The sequence below is a fragment of the Gavia stellata genome, chromosome 13 (assembly GCF_030936135.1).
Source record: "Gavia stellata isolate bGavSte3 chromosome 13, bGavSte3.hap2, whole genome shotgun sequence".
Classification (NCBI taxonomy): Eukaryota; Metazoa; Chordata; class Aves; order Gaviiformes; family Gaviidae; genus Gavia; species Gavia stellata.
In genome coordinates this window covers 24,630,720-24,653,836 of record NC_082606.1, presented here as the reverse complement: position 1 = coordinate 24,653,836, position 23,117 = coordinate 24,630,720, and the positions used below count along the sequence as shown (strand labels likewise).

The 23,117-nt window shown below is 70.3% G+C and overlaps 2 protein-coding genes across 2 annotated transcripts; one reads left to right on the top strand and one right to left on the bottom strand.

Moving 5' to 3' along the window:
- Positions 1–1,385: 1,385 nt before the first annotated feature.
- Positions 1,386–10,565, bottom strand: SEMA4B (semaphorin 4B). Its single transcript, XM_059824149.1, has 16 exons — positions 10,556–10,565; positions 9,174–9,286; positions 8,810–8,978; positions 5,797–5,957; positions 5,462–5,524; positions 5,268–5,366; positions 5,022–5,133; positions 4,752–4,868; positions 4,478–4,635; positions 3,812–3,993; positions 3,488–3,638; positions 3,136–3,346; positions 2,933–3,048; positions 2,575–2,738; positions 2,396–2,490; positions 1,386–2,238 (listed from the first exon to the last, which is right to left on the bottom strand). The coding sequence occupies exons 1-16, from the start codon at positions 10,563–10,565 to the stop codon at positions 1,463–1,465; spliced, it is 2,697 nt and encodes an 898-aa protein (XP_059680132.1). The 3' UTR covers positions 1,386–1,462.
- Positions 10,566–17,385: 6,820 nt separating this feature from the next.
- Positions 17,386–22,136, top strand: IDH2 (isocitrate dehydrogenase (NADP(+)) 2). Its single transcript, XM_059823830.1, has 11 exons — positions 17,386–17,461; positions 18,646–18,737; positions 19,267–19,432; positions 19,894–20,054; positions 20,143–20,286; positions 20,412–20,548; positions 20,707–20,858; positions 20,952–21,064; positions 21,156–21,253; positions 21,411–21,503; positions 21,799–22,136. The coding sequence occupies exons 2-11, from the start codon at positions 18,687–18,689 to the stop codon at positions 21,884–21,886; spliced, it is 1,203 nt and encodes a 400-aa protein (XP_059679813.1). The 5' UTR covers positions 17,386–17,461; positions 18,646–18,686; the 3' UTR covers positions 21,887–22,136.
- Positions 22,137–23,117: the final 981 nt, after the last annotated feature.

Here is a 23,117-nt window from a genome sequence, read left to right as displayed (position 1 = left end):
CCAGCGCTTCCCAGGCACGAGGGTTCACGAGCAGCACTGCACCGCAAGTCTTGGTCCCAGCTGCCACAGAGTCGGGTCCTGCTGGCAAAAGCAGCTGGGGTCTCCCTGCAGCCGTGTGGGACAGGGACAAGGACCTGCCTGCTCCCTGGGCTGGCAGTCGGGGTCCTATGTGCAGCACACCACCACAGTCTGGGGACCTGCAGAAGGGGGCTGCCCCGCTTCCAACCCCAGGCATCCACTTTTCTTCCTCCCGGTCACCTCTGCCTTCCGCCGCTTCTTGCGGTCCTGGGCTGGCATCACCCCATCGCTCTGCAGCTCCCCCCACCGCAGGAGCTGCTCCGCTCTGCTCCCACCTTACTGCCCACCGCAGCACGCGTCTCCACGCATGGCCCCAAAACACTGCCCAAGCTTGCTGCCGTGGATGCACAACACCCTGAGAGCAAGGTCGCAGGGACGCTCTGGCACCAGCCCTGGGCAGCATCGCTGCAAGGGCACGCAGGCACCTCCCTGCGGGGCCCCATGTGCCCCAGCCCAACGCTCGGCCAAGCACATGGGGACTTTGCAGACTGCAGAGCTGACCACCAGCACACCCCTCCTGCCCTGTCCGTCCGTTTGTCCCTGCCTGGGTGAGGAGCAGCTGGCCATGGGCAGGTTTTCCTCAGAGTGCAGTGCAAGCTGGACATGGTTCCTCTCCGCAGGGCTGCCGGGATGGTCCCAGCTGTGGTCGGTCCCGGGAAGGTGCCCAGCCTTGCCAGCTGTGCGGGCGCAGCAGCACACACATGTCCAAAGGAAACACCTGGACTTTATATAAAAAAAACCACAGACATTTCTGCACACGCACATGGGGACATGGGGGACGAGTCGCTGCCCAGCCTGGCATGGGGCAAGCACTGCTCCCCGCTCCCTCCCCGGGACACGATTCACATTTTCAACGTATTAAAAACGAACCAAGCACAGACACAGCACATGCCGCGGGGTCGCTGCGCCGGCACCGCCTGGCCGCACGCGTGGCTCCGGGTCCCACAGCGGGACGTCACAGTGAGTCGGGGCACAAGAGGGCTGCGGCCGCCCCCTCCTGCCCTCTGCATAGAGGGGGCTGGGGCCCCGCGGAGCCGGCAGAGCCGGGGCCGTGCCAGCAGCTGTGTCCGTACCAGCGGCGGGGATGCCGGGCTGGGGGAAAAGTCCCACACGTCCCTGGAAGGCATGCCGCACCCCTCGCCACCAGCACCATCCCGAGGAGCAGGGCCAGACCAGCCGAGGCGATGCCCAGGGAGCTCCCAGGGAAGCCAAGCCCCAGTGGGGCAACATGGGGCCGGCCCTGCCGGCTGGGTGGGTGCCGCAGCAGGGCACGGGCTCCGGGCATGCACACACAGACAACACGGACCCCAGGCACGGCGCCGCGATCCGGCGAGGCTCAGCAGAGCAGAGGCGGTTGTGGGCAAGGGCTCGGCTCTCGTCCCCGTCACACCACCGAGTCCTGGATTTCGGAGCCCAGGCGCACGCGGGGTCTTTGGCAGGCGGGAGACACCTCCACGAAGCTGTCCCGGACATGGAGGGGCCTCTTCTCTGATTCGGAGAAGGCGCGCGGCGGGCCCGGGGGCTCGTGCACAGGGGTGCTGACGATGTAGTTGTCCTGCAGGGCCTGGTAGCCCTTGTGCTCGGGCACCGTGCTGGGCAGGCTGCTGCCGTTCAGGGGCAGGCTCTCCACCGGCTTGCGGGGCGGCTTCTGGTGCGGGCCGGGGTCACTGGGCTCCAGCAAGGCTTTCATGCCGTCACGGTGCCGGTGCAGGAGAAAGAGGGCCAGCACAAGGACGGCGGCGGCAAAGAGCACACACATCACCAGGAACTCAGTCCAGTAGGTCTTGCCGTCCAGCCGGGCTGCAGCGCTGCCCACCGCAGAGGTGCTCCGGGACGTGCTGACGGTCTCCAGGGCGTCCCGGCCAGTGGCCACCTTCCTGCCAGGGTCCGGCGGCCTGCGGGCCGGCTCCTGCACGCCCACACAGTAGCTGGCCATCAGCTTGCGGAAGCCCTCCTCCAGCGACCAGCACTCGTAGGTGCCCGCCCGCTCAGGGCTGCCCACCAGGATTAGGGCCCCGTCGGGCAGCACCAGGTAGGAGGCATTGACGGGTGCCCCGTTGTGCAGCCAGCGCCGTGAGGCCAGGTTGGAGAGCAGCTGGCACGGCAGCGGCTGCACTGCGTTGGGTGGCAGCTGGATCCGCTGGCACGGGGCGCCGGAGGCTGCGGGGAGACAACCCATGGGGACGTCAGCGAGGCCACAGGGACCCCGGTGCCAAGCGTGAGGGTGATGGGGGGTGCCGAGCGAGAGCCTGGGGCATGTGGGAGCCCCCAGGACACCCCAGGCTGGCAGCCAGGGGCAGAACCTGCAGGAGCTCACCTGGGGGCGGGAGGACGCGGGGACGAGGCTGGGAAGCGTTGGCCAGCTGGCAGAGACGCTCCGTGTCAGCGTCCTCAATGTCCTGCGCCCAGAGCCTGGGGACAGAGAGGGGTCAGGGAGGAGGGATGCTGCAGGGTGCTGCGGGGCGCAGGGGGATGGAGAGGGGGTGCAGCACTTACTGGGGGTGCACCAGGGGGTGCAAGGTGGCCCTGCGGCAGGCGCCCCGGCTCCATGCGCAGAAAGGGTCCCGCGCCAGCACGCACTCGCCGCAGCTACGGTACAGGCTACAGTTGGCGAAGGGCACCTGAGCCACCGCCGTGTAGGTGGCTGCATAGACCAGGCCCTGCAGGAGGGGACACAGCGGGGTCAGTGGGTGGCCCGAGCCTCAGAGCCGTGCAGTGGGGTCAGCTCCTGCACCCCCCCGTGCTCCAGGGATCCCTGGCCCTCAGCCCACAAGCAGGACCTGCCTCACGCGGGCTGAGCCCACAGCACCCCCCCTCTCGTCCCAGCCCCAGTGTGCCCGTGCCCAGCTCCTGCCTGGTCCTGGTCCAGCAGCAGCTGGAGAACGGGCTGGCCGGCGGGGAAGAGGCGAATCTCCTCGATGATGTGCACCCCGTGGTTCACACGCACAGCCTTGTGCAACCGGCCGTCATCTGCAAACACAAGGGCCGTGCTGAGCAGGGCCAGGGGCACGCAGTGCACCGGCACCTGCCCCGTCAGCAGCCCGCAGCTGCACCCACCCGTGCCCAGGAAGAGGACGTCGTAGGTGCCGTGGAGGCCCTGCGCACGGTGAACACCAATCTGCTGATAGCGCAGGCGGCTCTGCAGCAGCAGCGGCTGGCTGCGCACGGGGCTGTCCATCAGGAAGTGGTCCTTGATGAAGTTCAGCACCCGGTCCGGCATCTGGAGGGACGAGTTGATCTTCAGGTGCCGCGTGTGGCTGGTGATGCACTGGGAAGAGAGGAAGGGACTCGGCCAGGGCACGGGGCAGCCGGCGGGTGGGCGGCTGTGTCACGGCGGCCACCAGGACCGGGAGAGCGCAAGGGGCTGCCCCGCATCCTGCTCTCAGGCAGACACCAAGGAGGCACCTACCGTGCCCGGCCGGGGCTCCGGCACGGGGCCAGTGTCCGTGTACCACTGCTGCGTCTCGCGGTTCACCTCCTTGTAGAGCCCGCCGAAGGCTTGCTGCACGCTGTGCATGGGGAAGGCGCACACGGCCGAGCTGCCCAGGCCGCCCTTGTTCCTGGCAGGGGAGAGGCAAAGCCCGCGGCAAGATCAGGCACCCCAGCTCCGCCGAGACCCCATGCCGCCCCAGGAACCTGAGTGTGGCCAGAGCCAACCCGCACCTCCCCGACCGTCCTGCGGCGCCGCAGGCAGCACTCCCGGGTCCCCCGCCGGCCCCCGCCCGCTGCTCACCACTGTGAGGTGAAGACCCCGTAGAAGAGCGTCTCCCTCCAGCGCAGCTCCCCTGGGGTGAGCACGAAGACATCCTGCAGCACGTTGAAGGGGAAGCCGTCCTCGGGGTGCGAGCAGAGCAGCTGTGCCTTCAGGAAGGTCGTCCACCGCCGCTGCAGCACGCGCTCCCCACCCTGGTCCCCCTGTGTGGCACAGCGGGTCAGGGTGCGATGCCTCGGCCGCCCGGCGTCTGGGAGCCCCACAGGGCTGGGCAAGCGGAGCAGGGGTCTGTCCGTCTGTACAGCACTGCCGAGGCCCCAGCGGAGCAGCCCCGGTGTCAGGGAGGCACAAGCAAAGCAGCGTCCAAGGCACCCAGGGGAAGGGAAACATGACCAGAGAGGAGGACGGGGCTTGTGTCCCCTCTGGTGAGGGGGCAGAGGAGATGGGGAAGGGTCGCTGCCACCAACGGGGCTGGTGGGAGCAGCGGGCTCAAGCCACAGCCCTGGGCTGGGCGCTTCAGAGCCGTAACTGCCCCGGAGGGGTGTTCCATGGGCGCTGGTCCCCTCCTGGAGCGTCCAGGAACTGGGGGATGGAGATGTGCAGGCTGGTCCCACAACCCCCCTACACCAACAGTGGGTGACATCGTGGGCATGGCTCCCCCACACACCCCCGCTGCCCTGCACCCACCTTGCACACACGCGCGATGCGGGAGACGATAGTGTTCTCGAAGTAGTCGAACTCCTTGCCAGTCTCGCTGAAGAAGAAGTAGACCTTGTCGTCATCGCCCTCGGGGTTGCCGGCAGGCAGGCTCTCCCGCAGGTAGGCTGAGCCCACGAAGACCGGGTCTGGGGACACAGGCAGCCTCAGCATCGCCCCACCACCGGGGCTGGCCCCCGTCCCCATGCCTCCCCCATCCAGGCAGATGGAGACCCCGACCTGCCGTGATGGCCCCGGCTCTCACCCTGCAGCCAGTTGAGGGAGTTCTCCGTCTTGAGGGCGATGCGGCTCTCCTGGCTGCGGTAGATGGTCGGCTCCTTGCCCTGGAAGTTGCTGACAGTCCCGGCATAGAGCTCGCCGTCTGCCAAAGAGACACTCCCGCTGGGACCCGGCACACGCCGCCCAGCACAGCCCCGCTCCCCTGCCGGGGTCCGTGCTGGCCTAGCTCCAGTTCAGCCCGGCCGAGCAGCCGGGGTGCTGCAGAGACCGAGGGTCCCGGGGCAGCGTGCCTTACCGACCATGACGGCTGTGGACCGGTACTCGGGGTCGAAGGGGCAGCGTCCCTTCCCATCCTCCAGCAGCACCTTCCCCGACGTGTCCCGCTCCAGGCTGAAGCGCTGCACGTTCTGCAACAGGACCGGGCTGTGAGCTGGCAGCACCACCAGCGCCCAGGACCCCCCACTGCAGGGCCCCGACAGCAGAGGGGGACACCGGACCCCCAGCAGGACCCGCGGCCCCCAGCCCCACTCCCTGTGCTCACGATGTAGGCGCAGGCCGGGCTGAAGGCGCAGGTCCCGCAGGTGTAGAGGTGGGTGCTGTTCAGCTGCAGCAGCATCTTGATGTAGTTGTGACAGTCCCTCTGCAGGTGCGAGAGGAGCCGGCTGAGCCCTCCTGCCCGCATGCACCCCCCGCTCCTGCCGCAGCCCCCAGACGCCCGCCAGCAGCGGGGCTCACCTGGGGGTCCTTGCCCTTGAACACGCACTGCCTCTTCTTCTCCTCATCTGCGCTCCATGGCAGCTGCAGAGAGGCGACAGTCACTGGGAGCCCCCCGTCACCAGCTGGTCCCCACACAACCCACCTCGGGCTGGCAGAGCTCGCCCCCAGCATCAATGTCCTCCCTGACCAATGGGGCTGGCGAGGCAGCCGCTGGCTGGGCCCGAGCACCCCGCTGCCCGGGACCCCAGAGCTGGCTCGGTGCCCCCTTCCCTCCCCGAGGGCAGCCCAGCCCCAGCCCCGTCCCAGAGGCTCCGCGGTCCTGCACGGGGCTCGGCCCCTGTCCGGGGGCTCACCCTGCGAGCCGGCGCCCCGGGCTGGAAGCGGCTGGTGTTGACGGCGAGGAGCAGCTCACGCGCCCCCAGGTAGAGGGTGCCGCCGTCCGGGCTGAGCAGCAGAGCCGTGTAGTTGGACACACCGGGCACCTCGAACCGCTGCACGACCCGCTCGGCTGAGTCTGGGGAGGGAGAACCACAGGCATCAGCCTCGCACAGCCCACACAGGGTAGCACCCGACTGCGCAGGGCCCCCACGCCACGGCTCATTCCTGGCACCTCTGCTCACGCCACGGCTCATTCCTGGCACCTCTGCTCAGCACCGCTGCCCCGGCCTCGCACCTCAGCCGCCCTGCCCACACAGAGCTACCAGGGCTGGATCGGGCTCTCCCCACATGGTCAGATGCACGTGGCAGTGCACCGCAGCGAACCGTTCATGACCGTGATAGCGCCCGAGGGCAGCATTCGCGCTGCTGCAAGTGTGAGCCACCCTCTGGTCAGAGCCCCAGGGACGGCCCCAGGGCACGCCGCAGCAGCCCTGCTCAGTGCTGGGCAGCACAGCCAGGTCTGCGCTCGCCCAGCCGCACACGGCCCCCGGGGCTCAGCCCTGTGGCGCAGACGGCCCAGCCCGGCCCCATCCCGTGGGGACCCTGAGTTCGCGGCAGGGAGGGACGGGTGCCGGGACCGGCTGCCTACCCCGGCCCGTGGGGTGGCCCCAGCAGCTGTCCGTGCTGGACACCGGGGCAGAGGCTGCCAACTGAGTCACGGAGCACCCGTGTGCCCGTCCCGCGTGGGTGGCCTGGCCCCGGAAGCCCTTCCTCAGAGCCGCCGCTCTGAATCAGACGGGCCCGGCTGTGTCAGCGGGACACGTTGGGCTGACTCACGCTGCCAACTCCCTCACCCCTGACCCCCCACGCCCCAGGGACGCCCTGACCTGCCTCGACCCCCTGCCTGCTCCCAGATCCGTGCTGGGATGGCCCTGGGGCACCCATGAGACACTGCTCGGTGCAAGCCACCACAAGGGCTTGAGGTGCTGCAGTGCTGGCAGTGCTGCGGGGCCAGACGCTGCTCTTCTCCCCCTCCCCTGTTGCTCCACGAGCCCTGGCTGCCGCTGGATGGGGCAGCATCTCCCCCATCCCCGGGGGGCCCAGCTGGCCCCTGGCCCAGCACCCGCCCCGGCTCTCCTGCAGCAGCGCAGAGGGAGGGATGCCGGCCCTGCCCAGGGCATCCTCCCGCGAGGGGTCCCGCACCCCAGTGCCAGGGTGATGCCATCTGCGGCGGGCACGGCACCGCGCAGAGAGCAGAGGGGCAGCGGGGGCCCCTGCACCCCGCAGAGCTGTCCCGGCCCGGGGAGCTGCGGGAGCCTGTGCCGGCTGCCAGGGGACCTGTTAGGACAAGACCTGCTTCTTCCAGACAAACCTGCTGGAGGCACATCCAGCACTTCCAGGGGAGCAGCTCGCCAGCTCCTCCCTCCTGCCAACCGCAAGCCCCACGAGGCCGTGCTCCCCAGCTCCGCCGGAGCCAGCGCCGGGCACATGCTGCTGCCGCAGAGTGGCCAGCCCCTGCCCCCTGCCCAGCTCCCCCCGGCAGTGTTGGGGGTCCAGGTCGGGACCCCCGGGTACTGCCCATGAGCTGCAGCCCCTGCAGCCAAAGCAGCCTCCGCAGGCGGGCAGAGCTCGGCCAGAACCGGTCTGTGCAGGCAGGGCCGGGCAGCACAGCTCGACGCGGTGTGGCACGGCATGGCATGACGCTGAGCTGGGCTGTCCCACTGGCTGTGGTGGCTCCCGTCCAGCTCGGCGGGTCCCAGATCTGCTAGTGCCACCACAACCATGGCCAGCGGTCACGGGAGTACGTGGCGGGGCCACGTCCATGCCAAAGAACCGCAGCGTGCTGAGCCAGGGAGTGCTCCCAGCTGCCTGCACCTCGCTGCCAGAGCCGGCCCGGCCCAAACCACTGCACCCTCCCAGGCTGCCCAGCAGGCAGCCAGCATGGGATAGGCTCCGCTGGCCAGTGGCAGCTGGATTTAGCCACCTTCTCCTGGCAGCGCAGCCAGCCCAGACACACATGGGCGGCCCCCACCATGCCACAGCGCCGGACGATGGAGCTGCCAGTGCCGAGCGCGAGCTGCCCATGGAGCCCCTGCTGCTCACCCACCCCATGCCAGCTGCTGGGGGGGTCTCTGCAGGGCGAGAGGGGTCTGTGGGCCAGGGCCCCCACTTGCGAGGGGCTATGCCTGGCTGAGCAGCCTCCCGGCTGTCCTTCCCCGGACCCTGCCTCAGTGCAGCCCTGAGCCCTGCTGGGGCCATGCTGCTGATGGGGGCTGCAGTGGGTCCCGGAGCAGCCTGAGGCGGGCACAGCATAGCAACGGGCAGAGCAGAGCCCCAGGGATACAGCTGAGAGGGGAGGGGGCCTGCAGGCCCTTGGCTGCCAACCAAAATGAGGATGAAACCGCACGGCAGAGCGGGCAGGCAGAGCCCCAGTGGCTGGCTCACCCCATCCCATGCTCGCACAGGATGGGGCTGCCGCCACTGCCCCCCGCGTGTGGGGACGCGAGCACCCCGGGTGCCCCAGACCCACTCGCACCCTCGGTGCAGGTCCTGGTGCAGGCAGGCATGCCTCTTTGCTCCCTGACTGCCATGCGTGCAGCCCCGCAGCAGCCCCGGGGCTCTGCCCTGTCCAAGCCGCGCGGCCCCAGCCCCTACTGCTGCGCCCCACCGCCCGGGGGGCCCCGCTGCCCCACGTCCCCCTCTGTCCCTGCGGAGCGCTGCCGCCCCAGCCCCACGGCGGGCCACGAGCCCCAGCTTGCCGGGCTGGCTGGGAGGGTGTTGTGCAGCCTCAGCACCGCCGGCTGTCACAAGGCGTTTCCACGCGGGGCGGCGGGGCCACCCTGTCCCGCGGCGTGGGGAGCCCGGGGGGGGGCCGGGGGGGGGGCGGGGGCTGGGCGGGATGCTCAGCCGCCCCGCGGCGGGGGGGACCCGCCGGAGCCCCCGGAGCCCCGCGGGACGGACACTCACCGTGGGCCGGCGGACACTCACCGTAGGGCAGGCTGACCCGCGGGACGGGCTCCTGCGCCGCCGAGAGCAGCAGCGCCGCCAGCACCGAGTGCGCCAGCACGGGCAGCGCCGGCCGCGCCGCCATCCCGAGCCGGGCCGGGCCGGGCCGGGCCTCCGCCGCCTCCCGCGAAGCCGCCCGGGCGCTGCAGACCTGCGGGGAGAGAGGGGCTGAGCGGCGCGGCTCGGCTCGGCCCGGCCCCACCGCCCGCCCGGCGCCGCCCCCGCCCGCCCCGGCCCCGGGGCTGCCCGCCCGCCCGCTCGGGCACCGGGGCGGGGCGGGGCGGGGCGGCGGCGCAACGCGCGGAGCCCAGCCCAGCCGTACCGAGCCGAGCCGGCCGCCCGATACCGGTCCGGGCTGTGCCGAGCCGTGCCGGTGCCCCGGGCGGGGCGGGCAGCTCGGGAGAGGAGGCGGCCGGTTCCCCGCCGGGACCGCCCCCGGCCCGTCCCAGCGAGCAGCAGCTGGTCACGGTCCGGAGGGGACGGCGCTTTGTCCCGGGCGGGAACAGCAGCCGCGGGCCCCGGCAGCCGGGGGTCTCCCCCGCGCCCACACTTCTCTCCCTGCAGCAGGGAGAACCGGCTGGCATGGGATCCCGGGGCTCTCTGTCCCGGGAAGGGCGGGCCTGGGGATGTCTGTCCCGGGGATGTCTGTCCGGGGGCTGTCTGTCCGGGGGCTGTCTGTCCCGGGGATGTCTGTCCCGGGGGATGTCTGTCCCGGGGATGTCTGTCCCGGGGGATGTCTGTCCGGGGGCTGTCTGTCCGGGGGATGTCTGTCCCGGGGGATGTCTGTCCCGGGGATGTCTGTCCCGGGGATGTCTGTCCGGGGGCTGTCTGTCCGGGGGATGTCTGTCCCGGGGGATGTCTGTCCGGGGGCTGTCTGTCCGGGGGATGTCTGTCCCGGGGGATGTCTGTCCCGGGGATGTCTGTCCCGGGGGATGTCTGTCCGGGGGATGTCTGTCCCGGGGATGTCTGTCCCGGGGATGTCTGTCCGGGGGACAGCTCGGCCCTAAGGGTGCTGACAGAGCCCGTGACTGCGGGGAGCGCTGCTGCTCCCACAGCCCCTCCGCTCAAGCTCCCTCCATCTCCACTCTCTGCGGAGCCCTTCCCTGCCTCTCCGGCCGCCCCGCGTGCAGCGAGCTCTGGTCTCTGCTGGGGGACGTGGCCCCTGCCCCGGCAAAGCCCAGCGCTCCCCGCCCTCCCTCGGGAAACGGTGGGCTCCCACCGGGCACAGCACAGCCAGGCAGCGGGATGCCCGTGCCAGCCCACCCCTTGTGGGAAAGCTCACTGGCACCGGTGTCCACCCAGGGCAGCACCCAGGGGCATGGGACACGGTCCCTGCCCACCCCAATGGCCTGTCCCCGGGGATCTGGGATGAGCACGGTCCCGGCAGGGCCACGGCGTGGGCAGGGTGGCGTGGGCATGCCATCGAGCAGGCAGTGCCGCGCAGGACCCTCTGCTGGGGCCCAAGGTGGGCTCTGCACCCTGGCCAGGGTGCGGGGAGAGCTCGCAGCCCCCCGGCAGAAACACAGGCAGACCCCAGAGAACAGCCCGCTTGTCCAGCAGTCGCCATGGCAACAAGTTATTAATGACAGCTGCTTATTTTGCCATGGCAACGGGGGGAAAGGGTCTCTCCTTGCAGCAGGCAGCTCTCCTGGGGCTGGGGCCACCCCACCGCTGCCCTCCCCATGCAGGGCAGAGCTCCACGCCACCGGGCTCGGCCAGCCCCGGCACCCCGGGCCATCGCCACCCTGCTGGCAGGGTCCCCCGAGCCCCCCGCCCAGGAGAAGCACTCCCCAAGCTCCTGGGATGGCTGTGCCCGCACTCCCAGGACGGCTGCACCCACGCTCCCGTGTTCTGCCCGCTCCACCCGCTTGGCACTGCCGGACGGTGCCCGCTCCCCAGGCCGTACCTGGTGCCCAGGGGCTGAGGCTGCCAGCGGTGCCCCTGCCTCCCTCCTCCGCTCGGCTCCCTTCCTGCTCCCGCCGCGCTGCCTGCGGCCGACGTCCCTTCCTGGGCCGGGGACAGCCCCGCCGGCTCCACCCCACCTGCCTTATCAGCACCCTTTGCCCGGGAAATGCCACAGACGGGACAGGGCTCTACGTCACCTGCGTGGGGTGGGAGCAGACACTCACCCCCGCAGCCATGGCACCCACACCACCCCGGGGGTCCCTGGGGGGCTCTGGTGACCCAGCCATTGCCTGCTCGTGGCCGTGGGAGGGCCGTGCCAACACCCCGGTGTGATGGCATGCAGGGACGGGAACCCCCCCCAGGGAGGCCAGCTGCTCTTGGGGTGGGCAGGGAGGGCGGCAGGGAGGGCGGGCAGGGCGGGCGGGCTGCCCCGGCCCAGGCTGGGCAGCGAGCAGGCAGCGGAGGGAGGCCAGAGCCTGCGCCTTTAAGCGCAGGCCGCGGGACGCTCCCCACCACTGCTGGCAGCCAGGCCTGTTTACGACAAACTCCCATTTATCTCCTCTGCCTGCCCACGCAGCCTGCCAGCGCGGGGCAGCGCCAGGGGCACCCTGCAGCACCCTGCCCTGCTCGCGCACCCGCGCAGGCGCAGCGCCCGGCCGGGCCGGCATGTGCGTGCCCTGCGCTGCTCTGCAGGTACCTGCACGCACGAGTGCGGCAGCCGCGCTGCCGTCCCAGCCTGCCCTCCGCCCGCAACAGCGGTTGGCGATGGGGAAACTGCTCGGGGTGCTGGGCCCGGGCAGCACCAAAACCCGTGGCCTGGGGTCACCAGGCAGGTGGGGCGGTGGTTTCTGCACCAAATTCCCACGCCAGCGCCCTCCACCCTGTCCCCGCGGGCGGCGGGTGCCTGGGAAGTTGGCCACGGAGCCGGGTGCTGCTGCCTGCGAGGAGCAGGGCTGGGGCTGCATGCACCCTGCTGCTGCTGCCTCTGCGCTCATGCCTTGCTTCTGCAGCCTGCCCCAGCATGGGCAGCAGCACAGGCAGCAGCGCAGGCACGTCCCCTGCTCTGAGACCTGCACCCGGCTCGCACACAGCCTACGCGCCCAGGCTCTTCCTCCCGACTCACATCACATCTCCTGGGGCTCGCACGCACGCCCCCGGCTCGGCTCTCTCCTGGAGGCTGCCAGACAACACCAGGCGGTCTCCCCGAGCCCCCCCGCCCCGCGGCCTCCTCTCGGCCATGCACACGCGCAGAGCGTGAGCGCGCTTGCACACACACCTGCAGCCGCGCAGGCTCCCAGGCCGTGCTGATTCACGCACAGATGCTCCCAGACCCAGCTGCTCAGCGCCAGCAGCTCGGAGAACACCGCACGTCCTGCTGGAGCCGGGCTGCCTATGACGGCACGGCCGCGGTTGGCGTGGCAGGGAGGAGTGTGGCACAGGCACGCCGGCTCTGCTTCGGCTCTGCTTCGCTGCACCCCAGCAGCCGGCGGCCCCAGGGGAGAGGCCCTGCTTGGGATGAGGGGAAGGAGCAGGGGCTGAGGCAGCCTCCAGCTCACGGCACAGGAGGACAAAGACTGGTGCTGGGCCCGGTGCAGGGCCCGCGGGGCATGGCCAGCTGGGCAGGGCACCGCAGAGCTCCCCCACAGGGCCCAGGGAACCCGAGGCATCCTCCCGTCCCACGGGCACTGGCCGTGCCACCCTGTCTGAGCCAAGGGCCTCCCACGGGGCCGCAGCTCTGCTCTCTGCCCCTCCAACAGTCACACAAATCCCGCCTGCCTCCATGTCCCCCCGTCAGCTCTGACCCCACCGCCAGGACCTCCCCGCTCCCTCGGCTCAGGATGCCGGTGCCTGTCCAACGGTGGCACGCAGCCAGCCTCATGCTGCCCCACAGCATCCCCTTCGCCCCGGGGCATGGCGCGGTTCCCTGGACCCAGCCCGCCAGGCACTGCACAAAACACACCCGTCCCCTTGCTCCCCTGCCCCACGCTCCTGCGCAACGTTGGGCTCGGCTCTGAGGACTATGGGGTATCCCCATCCATGGTCCAGCTCCCCCCCTCCGTGCCAGCGCCTGCCTGCACCTGCACGCTGTCTGCCTCCGAACACTGCCTGCACCCACACGCTGCCTGCACGAGAAGCTGCAGCCCCTGCTCCTTGTTGGGCGCCCCTGGGACTTGGCAAAACGGAGACAGCAAGCACCCCTTGGAGGGCAGGGACGTGGTGGACTCTGAGCTCAGGCACTTCTGCACCCAGGGGTGCAGGAACTGAGGGGTCCTGGCTCAGGGATGCGTGACCCCTTCCCAGTCACCCCCGGCTCCACAGAGCCCAAACCAGCACGGATCTCCTCGGCGCTGCTCACCCCGGCACAGTGCAGTGCTGCCTGGGGGAGGAGGGGGTGCCAGACCCCAGAAGCGGCCATAGCACCCGCTGCAGCAGACACCGGGGCCCAGTGGGGAGACCCCACAGCGCATGTGGCCCCAACTCTTCCTGTGTCCCCAAGCGGAAAGGCTGCTTTGGCACCTAACAGCATCATCAGGCACAGTGGCTGCACGCCTGGGACATGCAGCACGTGTGCAGCTTGCAAGTGCCCAGGACACATCCACACACGCGAGACATGCAGCACAGACGCGTGCCCCATACCTGACACCGAGCGTGCACACACGCCTCCTTACGAGCAACCCATAACACACGCCCAGAGCACTGTGCGTGCACTTCCGTACCCTCAGCCAAGCACAGTGCGTAACGCACACCTGACACGCATGTAAACACACTCGGGGAGGCTTACGGGCTGTACACACCCCGGACGGCAAACACGCACCTGGAAACAGCCCTGCGGGAACAGCCCGATGCTGCGGGGGGGGCTGCCACCCGCTCAGGCACCCCGCACGCACACACACGTGTGCACATACGCGCACACACGCGTGCACACACGCACACTCACACACGTGTGCACACACGCGTGCACACACGCACACTCACACACGCACCCGCTCACACACACGCACCCCCCGGTCCTCCGCCACCCCCCACGCACGCGTCCCTCGGGGAGCCCCGTGCACGTGCACACACAGACCCTCGCACAGCCCTGTGCACGTCCCCCCGCTGCGCACCCGCACGCGGACCCTGGCAGGAGCCGTGCACACGCACACGCACACGCACGCGCCCCCCCGCGCCCCCCCTCCCCGGGCCCGGTGCGCCCCCCGCCCGGCCCCGCGCGCCCGCCCGCTGCTTACCGGCTCGGCGGCGGCTGCGGCGGGACCCGCCGGCAGCGGGGGCGGCTCCGGGGTCCCCGCCCGCGGCGGGGCGCGGGGCGGCTCCGGGCGGCTCCGGCTGCTCCGCCCGCCGCTCGCAACAAAGGGCCGCCCCGCCCGGCCGCCCCCGCCGCCGCTCCGGCTCCCGCTTCGCCACCGGCCCCGCTGCGGCTGTCCCGCCCGCCGGGGGTCGGGGGGGGGCAGGAGCCCGGGGGCGGGCGGTTGCTCCTGGCTCCAGGGGGTCAGTCCCAGGTGCGGGGTGCGGGAGCGGGGGGGGCCTGGCTCCGCGCCAGGGGAGGGCGAGCCCCGGCGTGGGGCCGGCCGGGCTGTCCCCCGGTCGCGGCTGCCGGGGGCGATGCTGGCCCGGGCGGGACGATGCCGGTGCCCCCCAGCGAGGCGGGCCGCATGCTGCCCTGCCAGCCTCGGCGCTGCGAGGGGCTCGGCAGCGCCCCGGGGCCGGCCGGGAGGGGGGCTTTGGGGGGCAGCGGCGTGTGCCCTGCCGGGGGCCCCTCCCGGGTGAGAGCCTGCAGGGAGGGGGCTGCTGCGGGGCAGCAGCCCCGGGGGCAGAGGTGGCCGCGCTGCGCAGTGGCTGCAGGGACACCCGGCGTGCGTGCACGTGGCTCCAGGGGTCCCCGTGAGGTCCTCGTGGCGACACCCGGCTCCGGGTGCTTTGGGGTAGCTCATCGCTCTGGGCATCTCGCGGTGACGCACAGCTCCGTCTGTTTTGGGGTAGCCCACGGCTCCAGGTGTCCCCGTGGTGACACGCTCGGAGCTGGATGCTGCTGGCCGGGTGTCAGCGGTGCGCAGCGCTGCCAGAGTCTGTAGAGAGCCCGGGCGGGCGCACCGCTCTCCTGGGTGCGGGAGGAGCCGGGCAGCAGGAGCCGATGGCGCTGGCAGGCGTGGGCAGGGCGGGAGGGGGCCGTGCTCTGGGCACAGAGGGTGCACTGGGCAGGGGGCTGTGCTGCGGGGCTGTGACAGCGGGGAGCTGGGCAGGACACAGAGCTGTGCCCCAGTGTGAGGGTCCAGCGGGGAGAGCCCCCCCAGTCCCGGAGCAGATCTGCCAGCACAGCTGTGGCAGCAGTGCCAGCCCTCCGCTGGAGCCAGTGTTGTGGGCACTGACCTGCTGGCGCTGGGCTGGGCAGGGGTCCCAGGCAGGGTCCCACGGCAGCTAGCTGTGGTCCCGCATCCCCCTTCCCAGAGCGTCCTTCCAGCCTGCCCGTGCAGTGTGCAGTTTCCATTCCTCCTTCCATCCCTGAGCGCTGCCATCTGCCCGCCTGGGCCACCTTGCCCCTCAGCAGCCTGGCTGCTCCGCCTGAGGTTTCACCGTGTCCCCAACCCGTGCCACCTCAACCCGTGCAGCACAGGCAGCACTTGGCTGTGCCAGCAGCATGTGCAGAGGCTCTGCCGCAGGCAGCCGCCTGCTCTGTGCACCCCTGAGTCCGGGGGGGCGTGGGGAGGGGGGGCAGTGTGGTGTCACTGGTAGGGGCTGTGCCTCTGCCCCATAGTCTGTGTCATTCCCGGCCCATGCCACTGCCCGGCAGCCCCTGGGGAGGCAGACTGCTGCTGAAGGGGGGGTACAGCCCCTGCTCCCCAGCCTGCAGGCTGGCAGCTCGGAGCAGTGCCAGTGAGGGAGGCCCGAGGGAGGCCCACGTTTGGGGGCAGCACCGCTCGCACAAGGAAACACCGTGCATTGCGCCACCGGGTACGCGGCTCCCTTCAGCCTCCCACCCGGTGCCCCCCTCCCACGGGCAGAGACACGGGGCTGCCCGCAGGTGCACGCGTGGACAGACACCCCCCTCTCCAGGTCCTTGCTCATCTTCTGGCTGGGCTCTCCGTGTCCCCAACGCGCTGGAGTCGGAGCCCTCCCAGGACACGTTGCTCCCCAGAGCTCAGCCCTGTCCCACGGCAGCCAGCCCTGCCAGCCCCCAGGGACCCTCCCGGGGCCAGCCGTGCTCGGGGGAAGCTGGTTTGGCAGCAGCCTGGGGCGTGTGGATTGGGCTCCGGCCAGGGATGGACTCCTTTGTTTGAAGGCAGCCCTTTCCTGAGACGGTGCCACATGGCTGCTCTCGTCAGCGCTGGCGGAGCCTGTGCTCCGCAGGGGGATGGCCGCCGCGCTGGCGTGACCTCGTCCCTGCAAGAGCCGCGGTCACTGGGTGGCTCTGACCACGGGGCCAGGGCGAGGGCAGCCGGGGGGGCAGCGCTGAGGCCAGGCGCAGCTGCGCAGCCCCCCGGGCCCTGCGCTGGGGGGGCAACACCACCCACTGCTCCGCTGTGGGGCAGCTCCAGCAGTGCCGGCCGTGAGGCTGCAGGGCTGCTGGCGGGACGGGGTGCCACGGCGAGGGCAGTGGGAGCGGGGACACCCAAGACCCCAGCGCTGCCCCGGAGCAGTGGGTGTTGGCCCCCCCCACGGCTGGCAGCCCCGCAGGCTTCTGCTCTGGTTAATGTTAAAGCCAGGCAGACGTCAGTGCGCCCAGCCCTGCCTCCCCCCAGCCCCTCTGCCTGGGGCCGGCAGCTCCAGCAGGACTGTTTTTCCTCCCGGAGCGGGATCTGCCCGTCCCCTGTGGCTAAAAAAAGCCATCGGCTTGGCCCGTGCAGAGGGACAGCAAACCTCTCGGGCCGAGCAGCCTCCTGACTGCCCCAGCACATCTCCTGGCTCCGGCACACTCTCTTGGGGTGCCCCTGGGGTGCCCACGCCGGGGTCAGGCGAGGCGAAGGTCCCCCGGGGAAATGGCGGCAGCTGCCCTTGCCCACAGCCGCCTGTCCGGCTGCGTCCAGCTGCCCTGAGTCACGCGCTGGCAACGTGTAGGATGGCTCGCCTCTATGTAGGAACGCCTGAGCCGGCTCCAAGCCCCGGGCTCAACGGGCACCGTGTCCCCGAGCCAGATGTGCCCGGGGGGCCTGTGGCCCTTAGCTAGGAACGGGGCCCACCGCAAACCCTCCCGCTCTTCGCACCCCACGCAGAGCAGAGCTGGGGGGCGGGATGCACTCGGGGTGTGTGGGGGGGACATGACACCCTGCCCGCCCGCCCTTGCCACCGCGTCCCAAGGACCCCGGTGAAAGCTGATCCCGGGCTCGCGGGTCACCTTGTGCTTTGGCACCGGTTGCACCCAGCAAGCGGCATCTCCCCCCTCACCCTCCGGGGGGGGCACCCTCCTGCCTGGCACCCCCCGGGAGGGCATCATCCCCCGGGGGGGCTTTGCAGGTGGGGTGCGCTGCGTGATGGGGGGGGGGGTGAAGCAGTGGCCCGGGCTCCCCCGTGGGACCCCGCGAGGGCCCCCGCGCGGGGCCCCACGGGGGGGGCGCGGGCACGCACCGCCCCGGGGCGGAGCGAACCGCGTCCCCGCTCCGCCGCCGCCCCCCCCCGTCGTGTCCGCCCCGTCGCGCCCCGCCATGGCCGCCCGCTACCTCCGCGCCGCCCCGGCGCTGAGCCGCCTGGCCCGCTGCCCCCTCCCCGCCGCCTCCGTGGGGCAGCGCCGACACTGTGAGTGGGGGGGACCTTGGGGGGGGGGGGGGAGCCCCCGCGTCCTCGGGGACGGAGAGGGCGGCTGCTCCCGCCCCGCGTGGGGTTTGCACCAGCCGCGGCCCACGGAGGGGTTTGCACGCTGGGCCGGCTCGGATTGGGTTTTTTTTTGGGGGGGGGGGGGTGCAGCTGGATCCGTACCCCCGCTTACAGCCGGTCCCGGGGGGGTTTGCTACCGGTCACGGACCCACGCGGGGTTTGGCACCCGGATCCGGTCCTGGACGGGTTTGCTCCCGGTCCTGGTTCCACGCGGGGTTTCGCAGCCCGACCTGCACCAGGCTTGGCCCCCAGAAGGATTTGCTCCTGGGCCCGCTTCCACGCGGGGTTTTGCGCCCCAGCTTGCACCCGGTTTGACCCTGGAGGAGTTTCTTCCTGGTCCCGGTCCCACGCGGGGATTTGCTGCCCAGTCCAGAGGGGTTTGTTCCTGGTCCCAGTCTCACGTGGGGTTTTCCAGCCCAGCTTACACCCAGGTCCTGCCCCGAGAGGGGTTTCCACCCGGTCCTGGTCCCACGCAGAGTTTTGCAGCCCGACCAGCAGCCAGGCTTGGCCCCCAGAAGGGTTTGCCGGTCCCAGTCCCACATGGGGTTTTGTAGCCCGACCCACAGCCAGGCTTGGCACCCGGAGGGACTTACTCCTGACCCAGGTCCCACGCAGGGATTTGCACCCCAGCTTGCACCCGGGTCCAGCCCCGAGAGGGGTTTGCTCCTGGTCCCAGTCCTCTGTAGGGTTTTGCACTCCAGCTTGTACCTGGGTCTGGCCCCGGAGGTGTTTGCACCCAGTCCTGGTCCTGGTCTCACGTGGGGCTTTGCAGCCCAGCTTGCACCCGCGTCCCGCCCTGAGAGGGGTGTGCACCCAGTCTGGTCCCGATCCCATATGGGGTTTTGCACCCTGACCTGCACCCAAGCCCAGCCCCAAGCAGGGTTGGTGCCATGAACTGGCCCAGACCCCAGTGGGGTTTGTGCCCCGACCTGCACCCGAGAGGGTTTTGCACCCTGACCTGAGCAGGGGTGGCACCCAAACACTGCTGGACGGGGCCTCGCGGTCCCCGTGGGACGACTCCGGGTCACACGCTGCAGTGCAGAGCTGTGGGGCCGGTGCTGGCGGGGCTGGACGCGTGCCCCTAACACCCCACTGCTGCTCCCCAGATGCCGATAAGCGGATCAAGGTGGCTAACCCGGTGGTGGAGATGGATGGAGACGAGATGACACGGATCATCTGGGCCTTCATCAAGGAGAAGGTAACGGGGTCTTGCCTAGGGAACAGGCGGGTGTCACACAAGTGGCGCTGGCGGGTGCTATACAGGGGAACAGGTGGCTGCTGTATAGGGAACAGGCAGTCCCTGCGCACTGCCCTCCCCGTCATCCGTCCTCCCTCCGTCCCTCTGTCCCTCTGTCCCTCCGTCCGTCCGCAGGAAGCAGGTGGTGAGATCAGCGCAACTTCCGTCGGGACCTGGAAGCAAGGAGGTCCCGGGGAGGGGTGACTGTCCTGGGCAGGGGGGACTGTCCTGGGCAGGGGGACCGTCCTGGGCAGGGGGACCGTCCTGGGCAGGGGGGACTGTCCTGGGCAGGGGGACCGTCCTGGGCAGGGGTGACTGTCCTGGGCAGGGGGGACTGTCCTGGGCAGGGGGACCGTCCTGGGCAGGGGGACCGTCCTGGGCAGGCAGCCGTGGCTGAGCCAGGGTGAAGGCTGGGGCTGGCCATGTTGTGGTGCATGGTGCTGCTCCCCGGGCATCCCGCACCACAGTGATGCTCTCCCGGGACCCCCAGCTCATCCTGCCCAACGTGGACGTCCAGCTGAAGTATTTTGACCTGGGCCTGCCACACCGGGACAAGACAGATGACCAGGTCACCATCGACTCGGCGCTGGCCACCCAGAAGTACAGCGTGGCCGTGAAGTGTGCCACCATCACGCCAGACGAAGCCAGGGTGGAAGGTGGGCAGGGGGCAAGGGGCCGAGCTCCCGCCGCGGTGGGGGTGGTGCTGGCAGCCCCGCGGGGTGCTGAGCCCCCTGCGTGTGCCCGGCCCCTCTGGGTCAGCAGCGCCTCCCACCCACTGGCTCAGGTTTCTGGTGGGTTGGGGGCTGCGCCGCTGCCTGGGCTGGGGACCCTGGTCTTAGTGCTGTACCCCCCCCGCCCTGGGGTGCTTGGGGGTGCTGCGGGGATCCTGAGGGAACGGGGCTGGGGACAGACCGGCCTCTGCCCAGTGCCAGTCACGAGCCCGCACCGGCTGTCCCTCTCCTTGGCTGGCCTGGCAGCGGGGCTCTGGCAGCAGCCCATGGCACGGAACAGCCGGGGGGGGGGGGCTGGCAGGGGCCGGGTGCTGGGCTGGGGTGACCGCTGGGGCTGTGCCTGGGGGGGGGGTGTCCCTCGGGGGCCTCACCTCTGCACACCCCAGAATTCAAGCTGAAGAAGATGTGGAAGAGCCCCAATGGCACCATCCGAAACATCCTGGGGGGGACGGTCTTCCGAGAGCCCATCATCTGCAAGAACATCCCCCGCCTGGTGCCCGGCTGGACCAAGCCCATCACGATCGGCAGGCATGCCCACGGTGATCAGGTGAGCCCTGCGCGGCGGCTGCCTGCGGCGCAGGGGCATCTGGCAGCTCCTGCCGGACCCTGCCCGACGCTCTCCCTGCCCCTTGCAGTACAAAGCCACTGACTTCGTGGTGGGCAAGTCCGGGACGTTCAAGATGGTCTTCACGCCGAAGGACGGCAGCGGGGCCAAGGAGTGGGAGGTGTACAACTTCCCCGGCGGCGGCGTAGGCATGGGCATGTACAACACAGACGAGGTAATGGGATGGGCTGGGGGCAGCTGGCGGGGTCCCTGTGGGGTGGCATGCCCTGCCATCCGTTGTGGACCTGGCCAGGCTGGTGGGCCGGGGGTCCCATGGGGATCTGTGCGCTTCCCTTGCAGTCCATCTCGGGCTTCGCTCACAGTTGCTTCCAGTACGCCATCCAGAAGAAGTGGCCTCTCTACATGAGCACCAAGAACACCATCCTCAAGGCCTACGATGGGCGCTTCAAAGACATCTTCCAGGAGATCTTCGATAAGTACGGACCTGGAGGAGCTCGGGCTGCTGGGGGGAAGAGCTGCCCCAAGGGGGGCTGACTGCCCCCTGCGGAGGGGGCCATTGCCTGAGGGTTGGCTGTGGGACCAGGCCTGGGACGGGCATGGCCAAGCACGGCTGATGCCTGCCCTGGGCTCCCAGGCACTACAAGACGGAGTTTGACAAGCTGAAGATCTGGTACGAGCACCGGCTCATTGACGACATGGTCGCCCAGGTGCTGAAGTCCTCCGGCGGCTTCGTCTGGGCGTGCAAAAACTACGACGGGGACGTCCAGTCGGACATCCTGGCCCAAGGTGGGGTGGTGTGGGGCAGGTTGGGGTGGTGCGGGGTGGGCTGTGCACAGTCACCCCCCCCAGGGCCACCCTGACCCCCCCGTCCCACTGCAGGCTTTGGCTCCCTGGGGCTGATGACCTCTGTCCTGGTGTGTCCGGACGGGAAGACCATCGAGGCCGAGGCGGCCCACGGCACTGTCACCCGCCACTACCGGGAGCACCAGAAGGTGGGTGTGCTCTGCCCGTGGCGGGCTGCCTGCGCTGGGTTGCCCATGGTGTGCTGCCCGCGCCAGGCGGCTGAGCACTCTCTCCACGCAGGGGCGACCCACCAGCACGAACCCCATCGCCAGCATCTTCGCCTGGACGCGTGGCCTGGAGCACCGGGGCAAGCTGGACAGTAACCCGGAGCTGATCAAGTGAGCGGATGGGGTGGGGGCACCCCAGGGTGGGGGACGCTACTGGCAGCTGCCCCTGGTGCCAACCATCCTGGTCCCAGTCATGGTGGGGTCCGTGGCACAGGGGTGCGGGCAAGGTGCCGGCTTTGCTGGAGCTGTGTGACGCTGCCATCCCCAGGTTCGCTCAGACGCTGGAGAAGGTCTGCGTTGAAACCGTGGAGAGCGGGACGATGACGAAGGACCTCGCCGGCTGCATCCACGGCCTCGCCAAGTACGTGTGGCTCACGGGGTGGAGTGGTGCGCGGCAGCCGCCTGCCACGAAGGCAGGCTGGCCGTGTGGGGTGGCCGCTGGCCTCCAGACGGTCCCTGGGGACTCAGGGTGTCTATTTAGAGCTTGCGGGGTCGGGCTGTGCCTGCAGCCGGGCAGGGGCCACGTCCCATGCCCAGGGCTGTGCTGCTGGCCCCGGCTCTGCCCCCCCGCCAGGCTGGCTGCTGCCTGTGGTGGGGGCGGGCAGGGACGCCCCGGCCGTGGGACCCCTCCAGCCCCTCTCTGCCCCTCTCCCCAGTGTGAAGCTGAACGAGCACTTTGTGAACACCACCGACTTCCTGGACGCCATCAAGAACAACCTGGACAAGGCCCTGGGCAAGCAGTAGCGGGGCGGGGGGGCCACCCAGCCCTGGCCCCGCTGTCACCCGGATGGACGGGGACCCAGCGCCGCCTCCAGCTCACCGACACGGCTCAGGAACAGTTGAATAATTTTTATAAGCAGTTTTCTTACGAGTGTTTTTAAAGCCATTCTAGCAGGGGTGCATAGGACTGTGGGGGGGCCCGGGGGGCCTGTCCCGCACTGATTCATGTACCCTCCCACCTCAGTGCCAGCAGCCATTAAACACCTCACCGGCCCGTGGTGGTGGCACAGCTCTCGCGGCGCAGGCATGGGGGGGGTGCCGGCCGCAGGAGGCAGCCAGCAGCTAAAGAATATGCATTTATTAGAATTATTGCTAAACAACTCTTCAAACCGAGGAGATAAAAAAAATAACCAAACACAGTAGGGCTTTGCACAAGGGGTGGCTGAACGCTCTGTGTATGCGGGGGGGGATGCCAGGGAGCCACACAGCCACCGGCACCTGCTGTGCCACTGGCACAAGTCCCCCCGCCTCGTCCTGCGGGCAAAGCCCAGTGCCGCAGCCGCCCGGCGCTGCCTCCCGGCAGCAGCGAAGACGGCCCTCGGCTCGCCCTTGCCAGCCTGTCCTCGCCCAGCATGGGGGGACAGAGGTGTCGCAGCTTTTTGGTAATGGGACTGAGGTAGCATGTGGGGGGGCTGCGCTGGCTGGGGGCACAGAGGGAGCTTGTGGGGAGTGGGGGGCACTGCTGCACTGCAGGAGAGGGTCCGGGCTGGCCAACGCTGCGGCCATCTCCATCCTGCCCCAAGGCTGGAGGAAGTTGCGGGGGGGGGGGAAGGTGATGGCAAGGCTATGGGGGGCGGGGGGCACACCCTGCCTTGCTGGGGGCTGGAAGCCTGGAGGGTGGAGGGCTGAGCAGTGCCACCCCCCAGAGCCAGCCTGGGGCTTTTGGGGACAGGGCAGATGGTGCTGTGCCGCGGGGAGCGTGGTGGGACGTGCGCCTGCTCGGCTGCCTGCAGCGTGCGTGTGGGGCGTGGGGGTCCCAGACCCTGTGCCCCTGCCCCAGCTGGACCCCAGGTCCTGGGCCTCCTGCAGCTTCCCCAGGAGGAACTGGTGCCTGCCGGGACCGTGCCTGGCCCTGGGCACGCACGAGGAGCAAGGCTGTGGGTGCTGCCCGGCCCCCTGCCCCACAGCAGGGAGGGTGGAAAGCCAGGACGGTGGTCCCAGACGCCCCAGTACTGCCCCAGCTTCTTTCTCCCCC

Bases quoted from the DNA above. Each gene is read 5' to 3' on its own strand.
- IDH2 (XM_059823830.1), top strand. From the start codon at position 18,687: ATGGATGGAGACGAGATGACACGGATCATCTGGGCCTTCATCAAGGAG. The intron at 21,065-21,155 runs GTGGGTGTGCTC...CTCTCCACGCAG, and splicing joins ACTACCGGGAGCACCAGAAG to GGGCGACCCACCAGCACGAA. The intron at 21,504-21,798 runs GTACGTGTGGCT...CCCTCTCCCCAG, and splicing joins TGCATCCACGGCCTCGCCAA to TGTGAAGCTGAACGAGCACT.
- SEMA4B (XM_059824149.1), bottom strand. The intron at 3,994-4,477 runs GTGGGTGCAGGG...TGTGCCACACAG, and splicing joins GCATCGCGCGTGTGTGCAAG to GGGGACCAGGGTGGGGAGCG. The intron at 2,739-2,932 runs GCAGGAGCTGGG...CCCCTCCTGCAG, and splicing joins TGCTGCTGGACCAGGACCAG to GGCCTGGTCTATGCAGCCAC.